At 55.2% G+C, this 18,581-nt stretch overlaps 1 protein-coding gene across 7 annotated transcripts; it reads left to right on the top strand.

The window, feature by feature from the left end:
- The first annotated feature begins 720 nt into the window (after nt 1-720).
- On the top strand, nt 721-18,390 carry Gigyf1 (GRB10 interacting GYF protein 1). Of its 7 annotated transcripts, none has more exons than XM_045143838.1 (28): nt 721-844; nt 7,379-7,612; nt 9,630-9,768; nt 9,844-9,906; nt 10,000-10,130; nt 10,228-10,357; nt 10,454-10,549; nt 10,661-10,772; nt 10,877-10,985; nt 11,249-11,289; nt 11,449-11,619; nt 11,815-12,065; nt 12,171-12,276; nt 12,656-12,802; nt 12,959-13,059; nt 13,215-13,386; nt 13,482-13,648; nt 13,752-13,852; nt 13,935-14,051; nt 14,129-14,229; nt 14,348-14,430; nt 14,504-14,647; nt 14,726-14,947; nt 15,170-15,363; nt 15,458-15,624; nt 15,715-15,881; nt 15,961-16,090; nt 16,187-18,390. In XM_045143838.1, exons 5-28 carry the CDS (start codon nt 10,096-10,098, stop codon nt 16,237-16,239), a joined length of 3,117 nt encoding a protein of 1,038 aa, XP_044999773.1. In that variant the 5' UTR covers nt 721-844; nt 7,379-7,612; nt 9,630-9,768; nt 9,844-9,906; nt 10,000-10,095; the 3' UTR covers nt 16,240-18,390. The 7 variants fall into 7 exon arrangements, with proteins under 7 accessions (XP_044999773.1, XP_044999775.1, XP_044999774.1 ...); XM_045143840.1 differs by lacking the exon at nt 721-844 and adding an exon at nt 5,816-5,896; XM_045143839.1 differs by lacking the exon at nt 721-844 and adding an exon at nt 5,816-5,934.
- Nucleotides 18,391-18,581: the final 191 nt, after the last annotated feature.

The following is an 18,581-nucleotide window of genomic DNA, read 5'->3' as shown; positions in this document are numbered from 1 at the left end:
GGGAGGGAGAGAGGGAAGGGAGACAGAGAGAAAGGGAGAGGGGGAGAGGGAGGGAGGGAGGGAGGGGGAGATAGAGGGGGAGAGAGAGAGAGAGAGAGAGGGAGGGAGGGAGGGAGAGAGGAGAGGGAGGGAAGGAGGAAGAGAGAGGGGGGGGAAGAGGGAGAGAGGGGGGAGTGGGGGGAGGGAGGGAGAGAGAGAGAGAGAGAGAGAGAGAGAGACAGACAGACAGACAGACAGACAGACAGACAGAGAGAACAGGGGAACAACACCGCGCACAGGAGAGAGACATCCTCCTCGGCCACAGCCGCGGGGCCTGGCGTCACGTGACGCGCGGGGAGGGGGAGGAGCGAGACGCACGCACGCGCACACGCGGCCGCGCGCGCTCGCCCGCGGGTCACGTGTCCCGGCGGCGTGCCGGGTGGGGGAGGGGCGGGGGCCGGCCGCGGGAGCGCCGGGCGCGCGCGGAGGCGGAGTGTGCGGGACGGAGCGGACCGCGGAGGGCGGGAGGGAGGGAGGGCGCGGGCGGGCGGACGGACAGACGGCCATCCGGCCGGCGGCGGTAGCGGCGGCGGCGTTGGAAGGGGGCGGCCCCGCGTCCTCGTCACGTGGTACGAGGCGGGCAGCCATCTTGCTACAAACACAAACAGAGAGGAGCGGCCGCCGCGGGAGCGCCAGCGCCCCCCTCCCCCCCGCCGCCGTCCGCCCTCCGTCGGTCCGCCCGCCCGCCCGCCAGTCCGTCCGTCCGCCCGCCCGTCCGTCCGTCCGCCCGTCAGTCAGCCAGCCAACCAACCCACACACCGTCGCTCGTCACCAACGCTCGAGGGGAGGGGAGGGACCGGCCGCGGTAAGCGCTCGCGCCGACATCCCGATCCCTGCCGGGCTCTCTCTCTCCTCTCTCCCCGTCTTCCCCCGCCGTTCCCGGCCCCGGAGCAGGCCCGCCCCCGACCGACAGACAGAGCGACCGGAGCGCGGCCGCGGCGTGCTCGGGCTGCAGGCCGGCGGGCCTCGGATGCCCGCCCGGGGCGCAGGGCTGCGGGGGGAAAAAGAACATTTTAAAAAAAAGGCCGCCGCCGGGGCGCGTGCCTTCCACTTCCACCCGTCCCTCCTCCTCCTCCTCCCCCCCCCCCCCCCGGCGGGCGGCCTTGGCGCGGGTCTCGGGGAGGCTGCTGCTGCTCCCCACCCCCATCCAGGGAAAGGCCGGCGCCCTGCTCGGCGGGAGGACGGACGGACGGACGGGAGGACCGACGCTCCGGGCGCGCTCACCTGGCGCTGCTCCTCCCTGAAGGGCACGCCGTCCTCCCGGCCCACCCTCCCCGGGCTCCTAACGGTCGCCGCCGGGGTCCCTCCCACCTCGTTCAGGTCGGCCCTTTGCCGGGCTGTGGGTCCGTGTGTGTGTGTGTGTGTGTGTGTGTGTGTGTGTGTCTGTCCGTCCCTCCTTCCCGGTTACGTGCCGCCGCCGCCGGGTTCAAGCTGGGTTTTTTGGGGGAGGGGGAAGGTAGGGCTCGCGAGTCTTCCCCCCACCCCCAGGTCCAAGCGTTCAGCACCACTTTGGCCAACATGGAAGCTGCTTATTCTCTCCTTCCCTCTTGTCAATACACCCAAGCACCTGGTCTGGCTCTGTACTGAGCTACGTGTCCCGCGTTTCAAACAGGTCACCTTAGTGCTTGGTCATGGGGGGGGTCTCTTTCCTCTGTCTGTCCTAGCAGATCCTCTCTGCCACTAGGCCAGAGTCCTCCTCAGCCCGAGTCCACCCTGATGCAGTCCCCAAGTCACAGGGCTGCTTGCTGGTCCTCCCTGTCACTAGACCAGAGCCCTCCTCAGCCCGTGCCCACCCGGATGCAGCCCCCGGGTCACAGAGCTGCTTGTTGGTCCTCCCTGTCACCAGACCAGAGCCCTCTTCAGCCCGTGCCCACCCGGATGCAGCAACCTCCAGAATACAGCACCTCACAGTATACCTCCCTTTTTTGTTTGTTTGTTTGTTTGCAAGTTGACTCATTCCTCTCCTTAATCTAGTACTTATTCCAATTCCCTGGCAACTTTTGGGTCTGTTTCGTTCTAGAATTGGGCCACTGGAAGATAATAAATGCTTATTGTTGGGATCTTTCCTTCGCTTATCCCAGTCTTGATTCTTAAAGTTGTATCTTCTGAAAGACCCCTTTCCCGGCAGCCTTTTCACTGCTCCTCCAAGCTGACATACCTGCTTCCATTCAGTCCCCAGCCTTACCTGGGATTTGCCCTTTAGTCTCTGGCTCCTACCCATCTCACTGTCCTTGCAGCCCCAAGCCAGCCACCTTCCATCCTAGCTCCACGTTTATGTCCCAGGTTGTGTCTTGGTTCTGCAAGGTTCTGGGAAGGGTTTGAAGTATAGGTGAAGTTTGTGCTTGTGCCATTAGCTTTGTGGATCCCAGATGGTTTTAACAGCCAAGTGGATTGTGTCGTTAGACTACTGGACTGGCTTTGTCAACTAGTAGACATAAATTAGTGGTATAGGGGATTTGGTAGATTAAAAAACCCCAAGTTTCTTTGCCATTGGCTTTTACAGCTCTGTGGTTGGAGTTTGGGATGGGAAAAATAACCCACTTTAGAGGAGAGTGAGTGAGAGCAAGAGACTACATAAAAGTCTAAGAAGGAGCTGGACTGGGTGGTACACCTATACTTCATCCCAGCACTTAGGAGGCCAAGACAGGAGGATTGCCAGTGATTTCAAGACTAGCCTGATGTACAGTGGCACCCCTGTCTCAAACACCAAAGGCAATAGCAAACATGTAAGATGAAATTAATAACAAGCCACCTTGCCCATCTTCTCTAGTCTTGGGTCATGCGGAGGGTGTCCAGGTGCCCTGTCAGAACAGCTGTAGCTCCCTATGCTTGTTTTCCATAGCTAGAGCCCTGGGCTGGGCAAGTGGGCAGAAGGGATCAAATGAGGTAAAGTGTGAAAGGCTTAAAAGACTGTGAAGTCCTTCACAACTGCCAAGTACTGGTGTTACTTGTTATGGTGGCTCCAGAGTCCAGCTGGGATGACTGACCACCCCAGAGGAGTCCAGCAACCCTTCTTAGCCTCTGAACCTTCATCCTTCCACAGGTGGAAGGTGTCTGTCCTGGGAAAGGGCCACAGTGGGTTTGGGGCCAGTCAGTTACTCCAAGCCTTGGGGCATTTGGGACTCTGTCAAGGGACATTGCTCCAGATTGGGGCTAATTTTAGGAGTGATGGAGTAAGGAAGTAATATTCTTAACTGAGTTTTGGGATCACTTGTTCTGTGCCCCTTTCCCTAATCCCTGAGGTTATAAACCCCAGACAATACAGGCTGTAGCCCTCTTGGTGGTTGGAAGCTCTTAGGACCAGCCTGTGCCCCTCGCCATGTGTCTCCAGCAGGGGGCAGCCTTTTCATAGCAATAGTTCAGATGCTAGGGAAGTGAGGGCCTACCCTGAGGCCTGAAGGAATGCCTGGAAAGGACCTTCAGAAGCCCCGGCAGGACCAAGGGCCAGGAGAGGAGTGGAGCCATGGTGAGGAGGGAAAGGAACACTAGTTCCCCCACCTGGCCTGCCACTGCGCCTCTTCTTTTGAAAGACTTCGAGTGTGATGGACAAGCTTAGTGTCACTACTTTTCATTACTTTTTGTTTTTATGTTCAAGATAGGGTCTCCCTCTAGCCCAGGCTAACCTGGAATTCATTATGTAGTCTCAGGCTGGACTCAAACTCACAGCAATCCTCCTGCCTCTGCCTCCCAAGTGCTAGGATTAAAGGTGTGTACCACCACGCCTGGCTACTTTTTAAAATCTATTCTTTTTCAGAGGTTTCTCTCCTGGCAGAGCTTGAAATTTCTCTCATGAGACAGTGTGATGAGGGGATCACCTCCCTGCTGTTCCAAGGGGAATGTGAGTGAGTGTGCCTGTGGTTTCTCTTCCATTCCCCTCGGAGACAGCAGAGGCACTTCCTGGGCTCGTGGGTAGAGGAGGACTTCTTGCTGTTGACATCGCAGACTGTGCGCTTGCTTGTGGTGAGGGTTGTCCTGTGTGTTGTGGGATGTCCAGTGGCACCCCTTTGCCCAGTTATGAGAGCTCCAGAAGTCTCCAGTCACTGCCAAGAGCTCCCTTGAGGAGCAGAATCCCCTCAGCATGAGCCCCTGGCTTGTAGGCAGCGGAGGCCCACCTGTGGCAGGGATGAAGACCACTTGGTGGCTTCTCTGCTGCTTCACTGGCCCCTTCATCATGAGGAAGGGGCCAGGTCCTTTTCTGGCTCCATTCTCCTCCCCTGGTTGTTTCCCTGTTTCTGTACTGTCCCTGGTCCCCGCCCCCATACGTTGGATCTGCTTAGTCTTTATTTTGCGGGGAGGTTTCAGGGTAGGGTCTCGCTCTAGCCTAGGCTAACCTGGAATTGACTGTGTAGTCTCAAGGTGGCCTCAAACTCACAGCAATCCTCCTATCTCAGCCTCCAGTTATTCCTTCTGAGGCAGGCTCTTTATAGGGGCAGGAGGCAAACTTCCAACAGAGGAGGAGGTGGGTCACGCCCTTGTCTCCTTCCCACCCAGTAGTCCTTCCATACCACCAAGACTGGTGTCTGTCCACAGAAGGAAAGAGCTGTGGAGACTCCAAATTGCATTTTCTGAGGCTTTTGTGAAAGAATGTGGGGTGGTTTTGTTTTGGGAACAGGAAAGGCTTAGGTATGAAATGATTATCCCTCAATTTTTTTTACTTTATTTTTATTTATTTATTTGAGAGAGAGAGAAAGAGGCGGGGGGGGGGGGGGTGGAGAATGGGCACACCAGGGCCTCCAGCCACTGCAAACGAACTCGATGCATGTGCCCCTTGTCCATCTGGCTTATGTGGGTCCTGAGGAATCAAACCGAGGTCCTTTGGCTTTGCAGGCAAATGCCTTAACCAATAAGCCATCCCTCCAGCACCCTCAAAAAAAGATTTTTTTTATGCTGGGGAATGGAATCCAGGGCCTGGCACATGCTAAGTACATGTTGTGCCACTAAGCTGCATCACCAGCCTCACTAAAACTGCTTTAAAATAACTAACGTTGGGCTGGAAAGACATGGCTTAGTGGGTAAGACACTTGACGACAAAGCCTAACAACCCAGGTTCAAATCCCCAGTACCCACATAGCCCAGATGAACAAGGTGGCACATGCATCTGGAATTTGTTTGCAGTGGCTGAAGGCCCTGGTGTGCCCACTCTTACCTGCTCCCTCCCCACTTACGCAAATAAAGTATTTTAAAATAATTGAAGTTGTCAATAAAAAGCTTTAAAAATTTGAAGTTGGGCATGGTGGTGCACACCTGTAATCCCAGTACTTGAAAAGTGGAAGCAGGAGGTTGAGGGCTTACCCTGCTACATAGTGAGTTCAATCGTGGGCTACATGAGACTGTCTCAGAAAGCAAAAACAGAGCTGGAGAGATGACTCAGTGGTTAAAGATGTTTGCTTGTAAAGCTGAATGGACTAGGTTCAGTTCCCCAGTACCCACTTAAAGCCAAATGCACAAAGTGGCATATGTGTCTGGAGTTTGTTTGCAGTGGCAGGAGGTCATAGTGTACTCATACTCACCCTCTTAATTAAAAGGGGGGGCTAGAGAGATGGTTTAGCATTTAAGGCACTTGTCTGTGAAGCCTAAGAACTCATGTTTGAATCTCCAGATCCCATGTAAGCCGTATGCACAGTGATGTTAGTGCACAGTGTCGCATATGCACACAAGGGGGCACACACAGCTGGAGTTTGTTTGCAGTGGCTGAAGGCTTGGGCATGCCTATGTTATTCTCTCTCTGCCTTTCTCTCAAATAATTTTTTTTTTTTTAAAAAGAAAGAAACAGGCTGGGGAGATCACTTACTGGTTGAAAAGCACTTGCTGCCAGTCGTGGTGGCACACCTTTAATCCCAACACTCTGGAAGCAGAGGTAGGAGGATCGCCCTGAGACTACATAGTGAATTCCAGGTCGGTCTTGACTAGAGTGAGACTCTACCTTCGGGGTGGGGGGGAGTGCTTGATAAACAAGCCTGATCACCAAAGTTTTGATCCCCTAAACCTACCGAAAGCTGTCACACGTTGCAAGTGGCACAGAGATATGTAACCCCAATATGCTCCCATGGCAGTGGGACAGTCAGAAGAATTCTGAAGCTCATGGACCAGCTAGTCTGGTGTTCGTTCACAGGACCAAAAATCCAGACAGACCTTGTACAAAATAAGGTAAAAGGATAGAATCAACACCTTGAGCTTGTCCTCTGACCTCCACACAAACACTGTGGCACATAGACATCCATATACACATACATAAATGTAGATGTAAAGGATACCCAAAGTGTACAGTTCTGTGACATTAACACAGTCACAGTACTGCCCAGCTACAGCTGTCAACCATCACAGCCACTATCTCCAGAACTATTTCCTTGTCCCCATTTGAAACCCTGGACTCATTTAACATCCTCTAGCAGACCCACTCTGCTTTCAGTCTATGTCTTTGACCCCACAGATTCCTTTGTAAGAGTGATCCCTACAGTTTATTTTTCTATAACTGACTTGTTTTCATTTGGCATCACATCCTTGAGGTCTGCCTGTTCACTAGACCATGTCAGGGTTGTAGGGTAAAGAAATGAGCCCTAGGGCTGGAGGGATGGCTTAGCAGTTAAGGCATTTTCTTACAAAGCCAAAGGACCCAAGTTCTATTCCCCAGGACCCACATTAGCCAGATGTACAAGGTAGCCCCATGCATCTGGAGTTTGTTTGCAGTGGCTGGAGGCCCTGGTGTGCCCATTCTCTCTCTCATACTCTTTCTGTCAAAGAAATGAATAAAGAAATGAGCCCTACTCGGGGGATCGGGAAGCCTTAAGTGTAGCACAGGGCAGGGAGTCTGCTTGGGCTCTGTAGTTAAGACGAGGTGCTTTGGGCAGTGTTGCAGTCAGGTTCACATTGCTGGTAGAAATCACCCAACCAAAAGCAGCTTGTGGGGAAAAAGGTTTATTTTGGCTTACAGGATCCAGGGAGAAGCGCCATGATAGCAGGGAAAATGATGGCATGAGCAGAGGGTGAACATCACACCCTGGCCCACATAAGGTGGACCTAGCAACAGGAGCGTGTGTCAAACATTGCCATGGGGAAAGTGGCTGTAACACCCATAAGCCGGCCCCCAACAATACACTCCCTCCAGGAGGCGCCAATTCCCAAATCTTCATCAGCTGGAAACCTAGTATTCAGAACAACTAAGTTTATGGGGGACACCTGAATCAAACCACCACAAGCAGGGAGCTTACCCCGGCTTTAGGTATCTACCCTAGACCCTAGAGTGCTAGGATTCTGAATGGTCCTGTTGTCTGCTGCAGAGTCAGCTACAGAGCCTCTTTCCTAGGGCCTCCTGATGGAAACCTGTCTCTTTCCCTCCCAGACTCCTGGCATCCTGCCGCGGATGGACACTGCAGAGGCGTGCTGGTCCAGCCTCCCTGCCAGCCAGTGACAAGCCCACACACACCACCTTGACACTACCTCCCCTCCTCCTCTGTTCCCGTCCCTTCTGGATGAACCCTCTCCTAAGAATCTCCTCCCCAGGACCCTAGAGGAACCTCTCCCGGCTGCTGCCCCGCTGCCTCCTGTCGGCCTCAGTGACTGCCTGCCTTGTACTGTACGTGAGGGAACTATGTCCTACTCTTGGCCTTTTGTTGGAGGGGCTGTTCTTGATCAGGGGGAAGAGATGGGGGAGTTTCCATGGTAAACATGGTAAATAGTCTCTGATGCTGAGCCTGTGATCTATGTCTTTGGCCCTGGATAAATCTATCTTGTTCCTTTGCTTGGTTCCTGCCCATAGACCCAGTCCTGGATTCTGGTGTCCAAGCAAACATCCTGCCTTTTTTTTTATCCTGGCTTTTTAATGCTTCTATATATTCTGTATATGTGTGTGTACATGTTCATATGTATGTGCATGCTTGTGTGAAGGCTAGACCTTTGGTCTCAGGAATGCACTCCACTTTCTGTGTGTGTGTGCGTGTGTGTGTTTGTTTTTCGAGGTAGGGTTTCACTAGCCCAGGCTGACCTGGAATTCACTATGTAGTCTCAGGGTGGCCTTGAACTCAAGGTGATCCTCCTACCTCTGCCTCTCGAGTGCTGGGATTAAAGGTGTGCGCCACCACGCCCATTTACTCCACAATTTGAGACAGGGTCTCTTAAGTGGCCTGGGACTCATCAGGTAGGCTACTGTGACTTCACCTTTCTCAAACTAAGAGTGTTAAGTGTGTGCCACCGCACCTGCCATTTTACCTAAGTTTTGGGGATTTACCCATTGAGCTATCTCCTCAGCTTCCTGGTGTTTTGTTTTGTTTTGTTTTAAGAGATCATTGTATTCTTAGCTCTATGTCTAATCTCTCTCTCCAAAACTGACCTTTTCAGCCTGGCATGATGGTGCAGGCCTTTAATCCCAATACTTGGGAAGCTGAGATAGAAGGATCTTTGTGAAATCAAGGCCAGCTTAGAGTTACAGAGTGAGTTCCAGGCCACCTTGAGCTAGAGTAAGACCTTACCTCAAAAATACCAAATATAAAATAAAAACTGAAACTGGGTGTGGTAGTGCAGGCCTTTAATCCTAGCACTCAGGAGACAGAAGTAGGAGTATCTCTGAGTTCGAGGCCAGCCTAGTGGAACTGGAGAGTTGAGTTCCAGGTCAGCCTGAGCTATAGTGAGACCCTTCCTTGGAAAAACTAAAATAAAGCAAATAAACAAGCTGACATTTTCCTCTGTAGGATATCTGTGTGCTCCAGTGTTGTTTTGTTTTCTGCAACAGGGTCTTGCTATGTGCCCAAGACTATCCTTAAACTAGCAGTCCTCCTGTCTCTGCCTCCCATGTGCTGAGGTTAAAGCAGGCACCACTACATCCAACACCATTGGGTTTTTCCCTGTTTTATGACACTGAATGTTTGTCCCTACCTCAATTACATCTTCATTGTAATCTGACCCACACAAGCTATCTCGGCCCAAGCTGTATCTGTAGCCCAAGCTGGCTTTGAACTTTGTTTTTTAATATATATTTTATTTATTTATTTGAGAGGCAGAAAGAGGTGGAGAGAAAGGGAGAGAACGGGAGCATCAGGTCCTCCAGCCACTGCAAACAAACTCCAGATGCATGGCTTATGTGGGTCCTGGAGAACTGAGCCAGGATCCTTTGGCTTTGCAGGCAAATACCTTAACCACTAAGCCATCTCTCCAGCAATGAAATTTTTTGTTAATAACCCAGGTTTTTGGTTTTTTTTTTTTTAATTTGTTTTGTTTTGTTTTGGAGAGGGAGAAAGAAGCAGAGAGAGAGAGAGAGAGAGAGAGAGAGAGCGCGCGCGCGCATGCACACCAGGGCTTCCAGCCACTGTAAACCAACTCCAGATGCATACTCCCCCTTTTGTGTTTGGGTTATGTGGGTCCTGGAGAGAACTGGGATCCTCTGGGTTTGCAGGCAAATGCCTTAGCTGCTAAGCCATCTCTCTAGCCCTTGGCTTTGAACTTTTGATCTTACTTCCCTAGCTTCCCAAGTAGGCTTGTGTATCTATCTGTGCAGCAGGCAGCTAATACCTCTAGTTCTACAGGATGGCAGGGGTCAGAGGTAGGGAGGCTGTCTGACCCCTATTTAATCACTCCTCCTCCCCTCATTGCTTCCTAAGGGTCTTTCCCAGATATGAAGACCCCTTCCTGGCACTGCTGAAGCCAGACCAATAGCCAGTAGCTTGGGTACCCTAGTTTACCCCAGCACAGGCCCTGCCTGAACACAACCTCTCCTGCTTCCCAAAGCAAGGCTTCCAGGTAAGCATTGGGCTCCAGGAGGGTGCTATGCAGAGGCTGAAGGAAGGGGCTTAAACTCTTCCCTCACTCTCCCAGATCTCTCCCACCCTGACTCAGCTTCGGTTAACTCATGGTGTGAGGGTCACGTGGATGGTATAGGTGAGTCCTTTTAGAGCCCAATGCCTGGCATGGTGCTCAGCAACTGGTAGAGGCTCTGCTGGCCTCATGGCTGTGTGTCCTGTGGCCCTACAGGTGTTTGGATATTACACACCAGGTCCTCCCTCTTCCACTCATCCCTGACCTCTGGGAAGCACCATCACCACCACTACCACCACTCCCAGCTCCACAATGGCTGCCGAGACGCTCAACTTTGGGCCTGAATGGTGAGTCACATGTGTTCTAGATAGTGGGGAGAAGCTGGAGAATGGGAGGGGTCACATTGACTGCCATCCCTCCCCTTCCCTTGTGTGTCTGTTCTAGGCTGAGGGCCCTGTCCAGTGGGGGCAGTGTCACTTCCCCACCGCCATCCCCTGCCATGCCCAAGTACAAGCTGGCTGACTACCGCTACGGGCGAGAGGAGATGCTGGCCCTTTATGTCAAAGAGAACAAGGTAGGGTGTCAGGGAGTGTGGCTCCCTCATCTGGATGTCCCATCTGGGAGAGACTCCCTGAGCAGGTGGTGTCTTACACTCATGCACCATGTGCAGGTCCCTGAGGAGCTGCAGGACAAGGAGTTTGCTGCGGTGTTACAGGAGGAGCCACTGCAGCCCTTGGCCCTGGAGCCTCTGACTGAGGAGGAGCAGGTGGGGCCAGGCCATGGGGGGAGCTGTGGAGGGGAGGGGAAGGGTTAGGGATGGGACAGTAGGGGTGATGGGGCACGTGGGTCCTCACTCCCACCCCGGCTCCCTCTTCAGAGGAACTTCTCCCTGTCCGTGAACAGTGTGGCTGTGCTGAGGCTGATGGGGAAAGGGACTGGGGCCCCCCTGCCTGCCACCACCCGTGGCAGGGGCAGCACAAGGAGCCGAGGTAGAAGGGTGACTTTGAGATTGGGGGTGGCTCGAGTTGGGGCCTGTGGTGCTGAAAGTGTGAAGAGAGACTCTGGCAAGTTGTGGTGTTCCATCCTTCCCCAGGTCGCGGCCGTGGTGACAGTTGCTTTTACCAAAGAAGCATTGAGGAGGGTGATGGGGCCTTTGGGCGAAACCCCCGGGAGATCCAGCGAAGCCAGAGCTGGGATGACAGGTGGGAAGGAAGGAAGGAAGGTTGCCAAGAGGCAGAGCAGGGAGGAGCATAGGGCAGGGCCAGGCCAGGCCCTCTGTAGGAAGGAACCAAAGACTCACCAGATGAGTCCTAGCTGCCCTTTCCTTCTGGGTTCCTCTGGTCTGTTTTGTGTATCCCATGGGCTCTTCTCCCCAGCTGGGTGCTCCCCATAGGGCGGGTGCATAGCAGTCCCAGAGTACGGGGGGATGGTGTGCTGCTCTTGACCAACACCTTTCTTCCTGCAGAGGTGAGAGGCGATTTGAGAAGTTGGCAAGGAGGGATGGAGGTATGAGAGTGGTGAGCGTGGTGGCCAGAGGTGGGGGGTACCATGATGGGTTACCCCACATGGGGGTGGGGGAGACAGGAGGGCCTAGAGTAGACTGTAGTGAGAGTCTTCTCACATCAAGGTGGCCACTGTGCTCATTGTCTGTCTTCCCCACCCTAGCACGATCTGGGTTTGAGGAGGGAGGGGCTGGCCCGAGGAAGGAGCATGCTCGCTCAGATAGTGAGAACTGGCGCTCGTTACGCGAAGAGCAAGAGGAGGAGGAGGAGGGAAGCTGGAGACTTGGGGCCGGACCCCGGCGAGATGGTGATCGCTGGCGTTCTGCCAGCCCTGGTGAGATGGGGCAGGGTGGCACTCAGTAACTATCCCATGGTGGCCTGTGGCTGGGAGGAGGGCAGAAAGCTGGATGGGCTGAATTAGGGTGGGAGAGCAATCTTGGTGACACTGGTGGTTGGGACGGTCCACTGAGCAGCAGGAGGACATCCTGGCTGGACTGGACAGATTTCCTTTCCCAACCTCTCCTCACAGATGGCGGCCCACGCTCTGCTGGCTGGCGGGAACATGGGGAACGGCGGCGCAAGTTTGATTTTGATTTACGCGGGGAGCGAGGGTGTGGTGAAGAGGACGGGCGGGGTGGGGGAGGCAGCTCTCACCTCCGGAGGAGCCGTGGGCCTGATGGCTTTGAGGATGACAAGGATGGACTCCCGGAGTGGTGCCTAGATGATGAAGATGAAGAAATGGGCACCTTCGATGCCTCTGGGGCTTTCCTGCCTCTCAAGGTATCCTTGTAGAAGCCAGGGAAAAACTGATAAGAGGCTTAGGGGACCCGTCCCCCAGCTCCCCACCCACTGTGTGTATGGGCCCTCTGTCCCTCTCCCACACAGAAAGGGCCCAAAGAGCCCATTCCTGAGGAGCAGGAGCTGGACTTCCAGGGCCTGGAGGAGGAAGAGGAGCCTTCAGAAGGGCTGGACGAGGAGGGGCCTGAAGCAGGTGAGCCTGCAGGGCCTCACCAGGAGGCTCGAGATCCTGGAGTTAGGATTGTGGGCAGAAGGGCCTGTGACCAGGATAGGTGCTGGCTGCTCATCCACCTGTAGGGTCAGGATGCAAATGCAAAGCCAGAGGTCAGAGATGTGGGGAGGGAAGCCTGCAGCAGCAGAGCTGCACCTAGATGTCAGCTTTGGAAGCCCTGCTCAGCCTTATGGGAGTTGGCATGCACAGTGCAGGTTGGTGCTTAGGTCGCCATGTCCACACTCACATTGGGGTTCTCACTAAAGCTCTAAGGATGGGTGCACTGCCCGGGACCTCAGCTGTGTGCTTCTTCATGCACAGGGCTGTCCCCTTTTGGTTCAGAGTTCTGGTCATTACTTAGCTCTTGCAGGTGCGAAGGAGCTGAGCATGTTGCCTCCTCCAGAGGAGAAGTCTGGTTCCCCATCCTCGCTGCCTACCTTGGGCCCTCTCTGGGCTACAAATGGAGACAGTGATGAAGCTGTGGAGAAAGAGCTTCCTGCAGCTGAAGGTAGACAGGCCAGGGCTGGAAAAGGTCCTCCTCTCCTGTGAGGAGGGGTGCCAGGCATGGGTGTTGAAGGGGTTTGTGGCCAGAGGCCATTTGTCTAAGTGTGCTCATGACTTGTCCCTTTTTCTGCCCCTTCCACCTGTCCTATCTTTATCCCAGGAGATGACATGAAGGCTCTTCCACTGAGTCCTGGAGCTAGCTCGCCTCCTGGCCCACCTGGAGACCTGGAGGATGAAGAAGGCTTGAAGCACCTGCAGCAGGTGGGTTTCGGGGCGGGGGGGGGGGGTTGTCCTCCTTTGTCCTGTCCCTGACTCAGATTCTGTTCTGCCTGATCTGTGGCCTGCCCTCCCCTCTTGAGCCTGAAGCCCTCCCAGTGTTTCTGGGATTGGGTGACAGCCTTGCCTGTCTCTCCCAGGAGGCAGAGAAGCTGGTCGCCTCCCTGCAGGACAGCTCCCTGGAGGAAGAGCAGTTCACCGCCGCCATGCAGACCCAGGGTCTGCGCCACTCCACAGCTGCCACTGCCCTTCCCCTTAGCCATGGCGCTGCCCGCAAGTGGTTCTACAAAGACCCACAGGGGGAGATCCAAGGTAGCTGTGGGTGGTGGGCTTCTAGTGACTGGTCTTGCTCAGGTATCTTTAGAGTGTTCTCTGAACCCAGTGGACTTCTCACACCTTTGGTCCAGGCCCCTTCACAACCCAGGAGATGGCAGAGTGGTTCCAGGCTGGCTACTTCTCCATGTCACTGCTCGTGAAGCGGGGCTGTGATGAGGGGTTCCAGCCTCTGGGAGAGGTGATCAAGATGTGGGGCCGTGTGCCCTTTGCCCCTGGTCCCTCGCCACCCCCATTGCTGGTGAGCCCTATCTCCTTGAAGGCCAGTGGGGGCAGGAGGCAGGACCTTGGCTGCTGGCTCCTGCTGAGCATGATCACACTGGGCATGCTTGTTGTCTCCACAGGGGAACATGGATCAGGAGCGGCTGAAAAAGCAGCAGGAGCTGGCTGCGGCAGCCTTGTACCAGCAGCTGCAGCACCAGCACTTCCTTCAGCTGGTTGGCAGGTATGGGGGCTATGAGGCTTAGATATACAGTGAGGGTGTGATCTTGTGTGGTTCACCTCCCAAGCCTGGTCTGTTTCCACAGCCGCCAGCTCCCGCAGTGTGGGCTACGGGAAAAGGCAGCTATGGGGGACCTGACGCCGCCGCAGCAGCAGCAGCTCACAACATTCCTGCAGCAGCTCCAGGCTCTCAAACCCCCCAGGTCTGTAGTGGGAAGGAGGTGAGGGTGGCACAAATGGGTACAGACAGGGTCCTGAGGGTCTGTGGTTTGCTCCTCAGAGGTGGGGACCAGAACCTGCTTCCGACGATGAGCCGCTCCTTGTCGGTGCCAGATTCAGGCCCCCTCTGGGACTTACATACCTCAGCCTCATCACAGTCAGGTGAGTAGCCAGTCTGCCATCCCCCACATACAGAGAGTGTCTGAGTCTGTGGCCCTGGGGTAGAGCACAGCTGGGTAGGACCATGGGCAGTATCTGCAGACTGTCTTTCCTTCTGTAGGTGGTGAGGCCAGTCTTTGGGACATACCAATTAATTCTTCGACTCAGGGTCCAATTCTGGAACAGCTCCAGCTGCAACATAAAGTAAGTAGTGCTCTTGACTGAAGGCTGGCTGAGGGGCAGTCGCGCCTCCCAGCTGATGCGTGTGGCACCTCAGTTCCAGGAGCGCAGAGAAGTGGAGCTCAGGGCGAAGCGGGAGGAAGAGGAGCGCAAGCGCCGCGAGGAGAAACGCCGTCAGCAGCAGCAGCAGGAGGAGCAGAAACGGAGGCAGGATGAGGAGGAGCTCTTCAGGCGGAAGCAGGTTTGTATTCCCCATCCCCAAAGGCCTGGCTCATGCTTTGGTCAGCCAGCCACCCTCATTTACTATGTACCCGCCTAGGTGCGGCAGCAAGAGCTGCTACTGAAGTTGCTACAGCAGCAGCAGGCAGCTGTCTCTGTGCCCCCTGCGCCCAGCTCCCCGCCCCCACTCTGGGCTGGCCTGGCCAAGCAGGGCCTGTCCATGAAGACTCTGCTGGAGTTGCAGCTGGAGGGCGAGAGACAGCTGCACAAGCAGGCTGTGTCCCGGGAATCACTGCGGGCCCAGGCCCCCAACCACCGCGTGGTGAGCAGGCAGGGAGGGGCCCTTGGGGACCCATCCCTCCCCAGGTTGCAGGGTGATGCAGGCAGCCTGAGCCCTGGGGTCCTTGCATGATTGTGAGGATGTCCCTATTCCTGGTCTTTTTACCTCATCCCTCTTCCTTTGACACCCCCCCCCCAAATTAGCCTCCCTGCCTAGATATCTTGGGTTCCATGTTGGAGCCCCCTGACTTCCTGCTATCTGTAGCAGCTTGGGGGCCTGGGCACTGTCCCTCTGAACCAATGGGTGTCTGAGGCCGGGCCACTGTGGGGCGGCGGGCCTGACAAGAGCGGGGGCAACAGCGGTGGCAGCCTGGGACTCTGGGAAGACACCCTCAAGAGCAGTGGGAGCCTGGCCCGCAGCCTGGGCTTGAAGAACAGCCGGAGCAGCCCGTCTCTCAGGTAGGCACACTGCCTGCTGGGTTGGGTCAAAAGGGTGCTGAGCCCCTGGGCTCACCTCTGGCCTCAACCCCCGTCCCACCCTTGCTGTCTTCAGTGACTCCTACAGCCACGTGCCTGGCCCAGGTCGGCCTGTTCGCAAGAAGACCGAGGAGGAAGAGAAGCTGCTGAAGCTGCTGCAGGGCATCCCACGGCCCCAGGACGGCTTCACGCAGTGGTGCGAGCAGATGCTCCACACCCTGAGCGCCACAGGCAGCCTGGATGGTAGGGCAGGCCCGCCTGCAAGCTGCGTGGCCACACACTGGCCCTCACGGCCCAAACCTGCCAGTGTGCCTGACTGTTCCCTCCCCACAGTGCCCATGGCTGTAGCCATCCTCAAGGAGGTGGAGTCTCCCTATGATGTCCATGATTATATCCGTTCTTGTCTGGGGGATACGCTGGAAGCCAAAGAATTTGCCAAACAGTTCCTAGAACGGAGGGCCAAGCAGAAAGCCAGTCAGCAGCGGCAGCAACAGCAGCAGGTTAGGATTTGGGAGGTGGGGGAGCTGAGAAAATTGGGTACTGGGGGCCCCCTCTAACTTGCTCTCTCTGCGGCCTTAGGAAGCCTGGCTGAGCAGCACCTCCCTGCAAACAGCATTTCAGGCCAACCATAGCACCAAACTTGGCCCTGGGGAGGGCAGCAAGGCCAAGAGGCGGGCCCTGATGCTGCACTCAGACCCCAGCATCTTGGGTGAGTGTAGAGTGTGGCCCCAAAGGAGCTCTGCTTCCCCCTCCCAGGCCAGGCAGGGCCTGCCTGTGCTCACCTGCCCTTCTCCCCTGGCTTCAGGGTACTCCCTGCACGGCCCTTCCGGTGAGATCGAGAGCGTGGATGACTACTGACCAACCCATCCCACCAGCCCCCTGGGCTGTAGGCCAGGGTGGCGGCAGCAGCTTGGACCCTCGGGTCCCCAGTCTGCGGGCTCCTGAGGAGCCGAGGAGGAAGTGGGGCAGGGTCCCCAGCACTTGTTACAAACCACACGATGCACCTTAACTCACCCACAAGGCACTTTACAGATGGGGGAGGGGCTTTTCTTTTCCTTTTTACTTCAAATGATGTTAGGAGATACCGTTTAAAAACTAGACCCTAGACACCTTCCCCCTTGGGGGATAGTAGGTGTGACAATGGAAGGTCTACAGTTTTTTTTTGTTGGTTTTGTTTTTGTTTTTGTTTTTTTTTTTAAGAAAAATGATGAAAAAGAAAAAAGAAAAAAAAAGGAGGCAGAAAGAAAAAACACACTGTTATTTTGGGGCAATGGGTATCAGACCCCATGGACCTGTCCTGCCTGGTTCCTATGGCTGCACTTACCCTGCTGTCCCTGGAAGGTGGGTCATTGGGGTAACTGGAAGCTAGGGCGCTGGCAGTTTGCACAGTGAGGCCCTCTCAGATCCCCACCCATTGGACCTCTGGACAGCTCCCTGTGGCTGAGACTGTGACAGAGGTGTTCAGGGTGGGGACCAAAGTTACCCCTTGGCTTCACTGCTTTGGGGGAATGTTGCACAAGTTGGACAAGCTGTCTCAGCCTCCAGCTGCCCTCCCACAACTGGCTGGTGGGAGGCGGGGAGGGCCAGTCAGTCCCAGCCTTCAGTGAAAGGTGGAATTTGGACTCAGGCCTGCTGAGGAGCTTCCCCCACCGCTGCCATTTTGGGGGACAGCCTGGCTGTGACACTTAAAAAGTCCCAGCTCCCTGCCTTGCCACATGAATGTATTCTTTGGCCCCAAAACCCCTGCCTCACCCCCTCTGAGGAGGGGTGGAGCCGTTCGTCCAGGAGCTGTGGAGTGCCGCCTCACTTTGTCAAGGTCTGGTCCTTGTTCCTGTGGGCAGAAGGGCTACATGGAGCTGAACCTGCAGTAATAGAAATGGCTATCATGGGAACCCCCCCCCCCCAATTTGCAGCCAGTTGTATGGGGTATGGACCACTGGACTCTGCGCCTGACTCCATCGACCAAATGGGAGAGGAATGAGTGGCTGATCTCTCCCTTCAGCTTTTTTTTTTTTTTTTTAATGTTGGGTAAGGATGGGGTCAAGAGCAAAAAAGTGTCTCCAGGGTCTGGGGTAGGCTGACTTGCCTGTTGCTGACTGACTTCTCACTCTTAGTTCCCTGCCTGGGCTTGTCTCCATTTGGTTTTTTAGTAGTTTGTTTTATCCTTTGACTTTTCTCATTGAACTCCCATAGACCTCATTGCTCAGAGTGCAGTATTAGGGCGAGACTGCCACTGCCTCCCCTCCATGAATGTATTTCTCCTTTCTGCCCTGGGGAAGTGGAGAGTGGCCCCAGTTTCTTTCCGCATCTATCCCAGAAAGGACTTCTTTATTTTTTTATTTTTTATTTTTTGCACCAAAGTGGCAACTGGGTCAGTGTTGGGGATAAAGCTGGCCTCTAGGTGGAAGGGCCCCTCCACCTACTTCTCCCTGGTTTTGACAGTGTTAGCGTCTGTGAAAAGACAATATTCTCTCTAAAGCAATAAGGGGTGACGGGCCAGGGGGAAAGGTCTTGCTGCTGCTGGCCCCCCACTCCCCCTTCCCTCTTGCCGTTGTGGCAGCATTGCAGGGCGGGGGAGGCTCCTGTTGTGACTGAATGTAACCTCCCTGCCCCTGCCGCAGCCAATGCAGGGGAAGGGGGGACACTTCCTGTCTCTTCCTGCCCCTTCCCTCCCCAGCTAAAGAGACTTTGAACTTGGGGGCCCATGAGCCTGGAGAGGCCTTAACCCTGTGAGGAAATGTAGGGGGAGCCCTCTCCCACCCCATCCCCTCTGAGAGTGGTCAATGTTTACAAGCCCTGAGCCCCCCAGCCCAGGGACTCACACCCCTATCTGGTCTTTTCCCAGTCCCAGTCTTCCTGGGCCCTAGCTGCTCCAACCCTTTCGGGGTTCAGGGTGGTACAGGTGTCCTGTGTTCCCTTCTCCAGTTTCCCCACCACCACCCTGTGTGACTTCCCTTTTTTCTTCCTGTCCCTGTAAATACTTGCCCCAATAAAACTTGGTGTGTGTTCTCCCTGTCTGCAAGCTTTTTTGGTGGGACAGTACATAGTGATGAATGGAGGCTCAAAGCTGGGGACTAAGGCATCTTGAGTGAGGGCACAGCCACATGGGCTATGCACATCTAGAAGGCTCTAGACACAGCCTTGTGTGGAGGAAGAATGGGTTCCCTTGGCCTACAGCTTGACTGGGGCCCATACCCACT

This window comes from Jaculus jaculus, chromosome 2 (assembly GCF_020740685.1).
Source record: "Jaculus jaculus isolate mJacJac1 chromosome 2, mJacJac1.mat.Y.cur, whole genome shotgun sequence".
NCBI lineage: Eukaryota > Metazoa > Chordata > Mammalia > Rodentia > Dipodidae > Jaculus > Jaculus jaculus.
Note: the sequence above shows the minus strand (reverse complement) of the source record. Positions and strands in the feature narration are given on the sequence as shown.

What these genes read in the sequence shown, in the direction of transcription:
- Gigyf1 (XM_045143838.1), top strand. Translation starts at nt 10,096, where the DNA reads ATGGCTGCCGAGACGCTCAACTTTGGGCCTGAATG. An exon ending in GTTGGCAAGGAGGGATGGAG is followed by an intron (nt 11,290 to 11,448) that starts GTATGAGAGTGG and finishes TCCCCACCCTAG; the next exon opens with CACGATCTGGGTTTGAGGAG. An exon ending in AGCTCCAGCTGCAACATAAA is followed by an intron (nt 14,431 to 14,503) that starts GTAAGTAGTGCT and finishes GTGGCACCTCAG; the next exon opens with TTCCAGGAGCGCAGAGAAGT.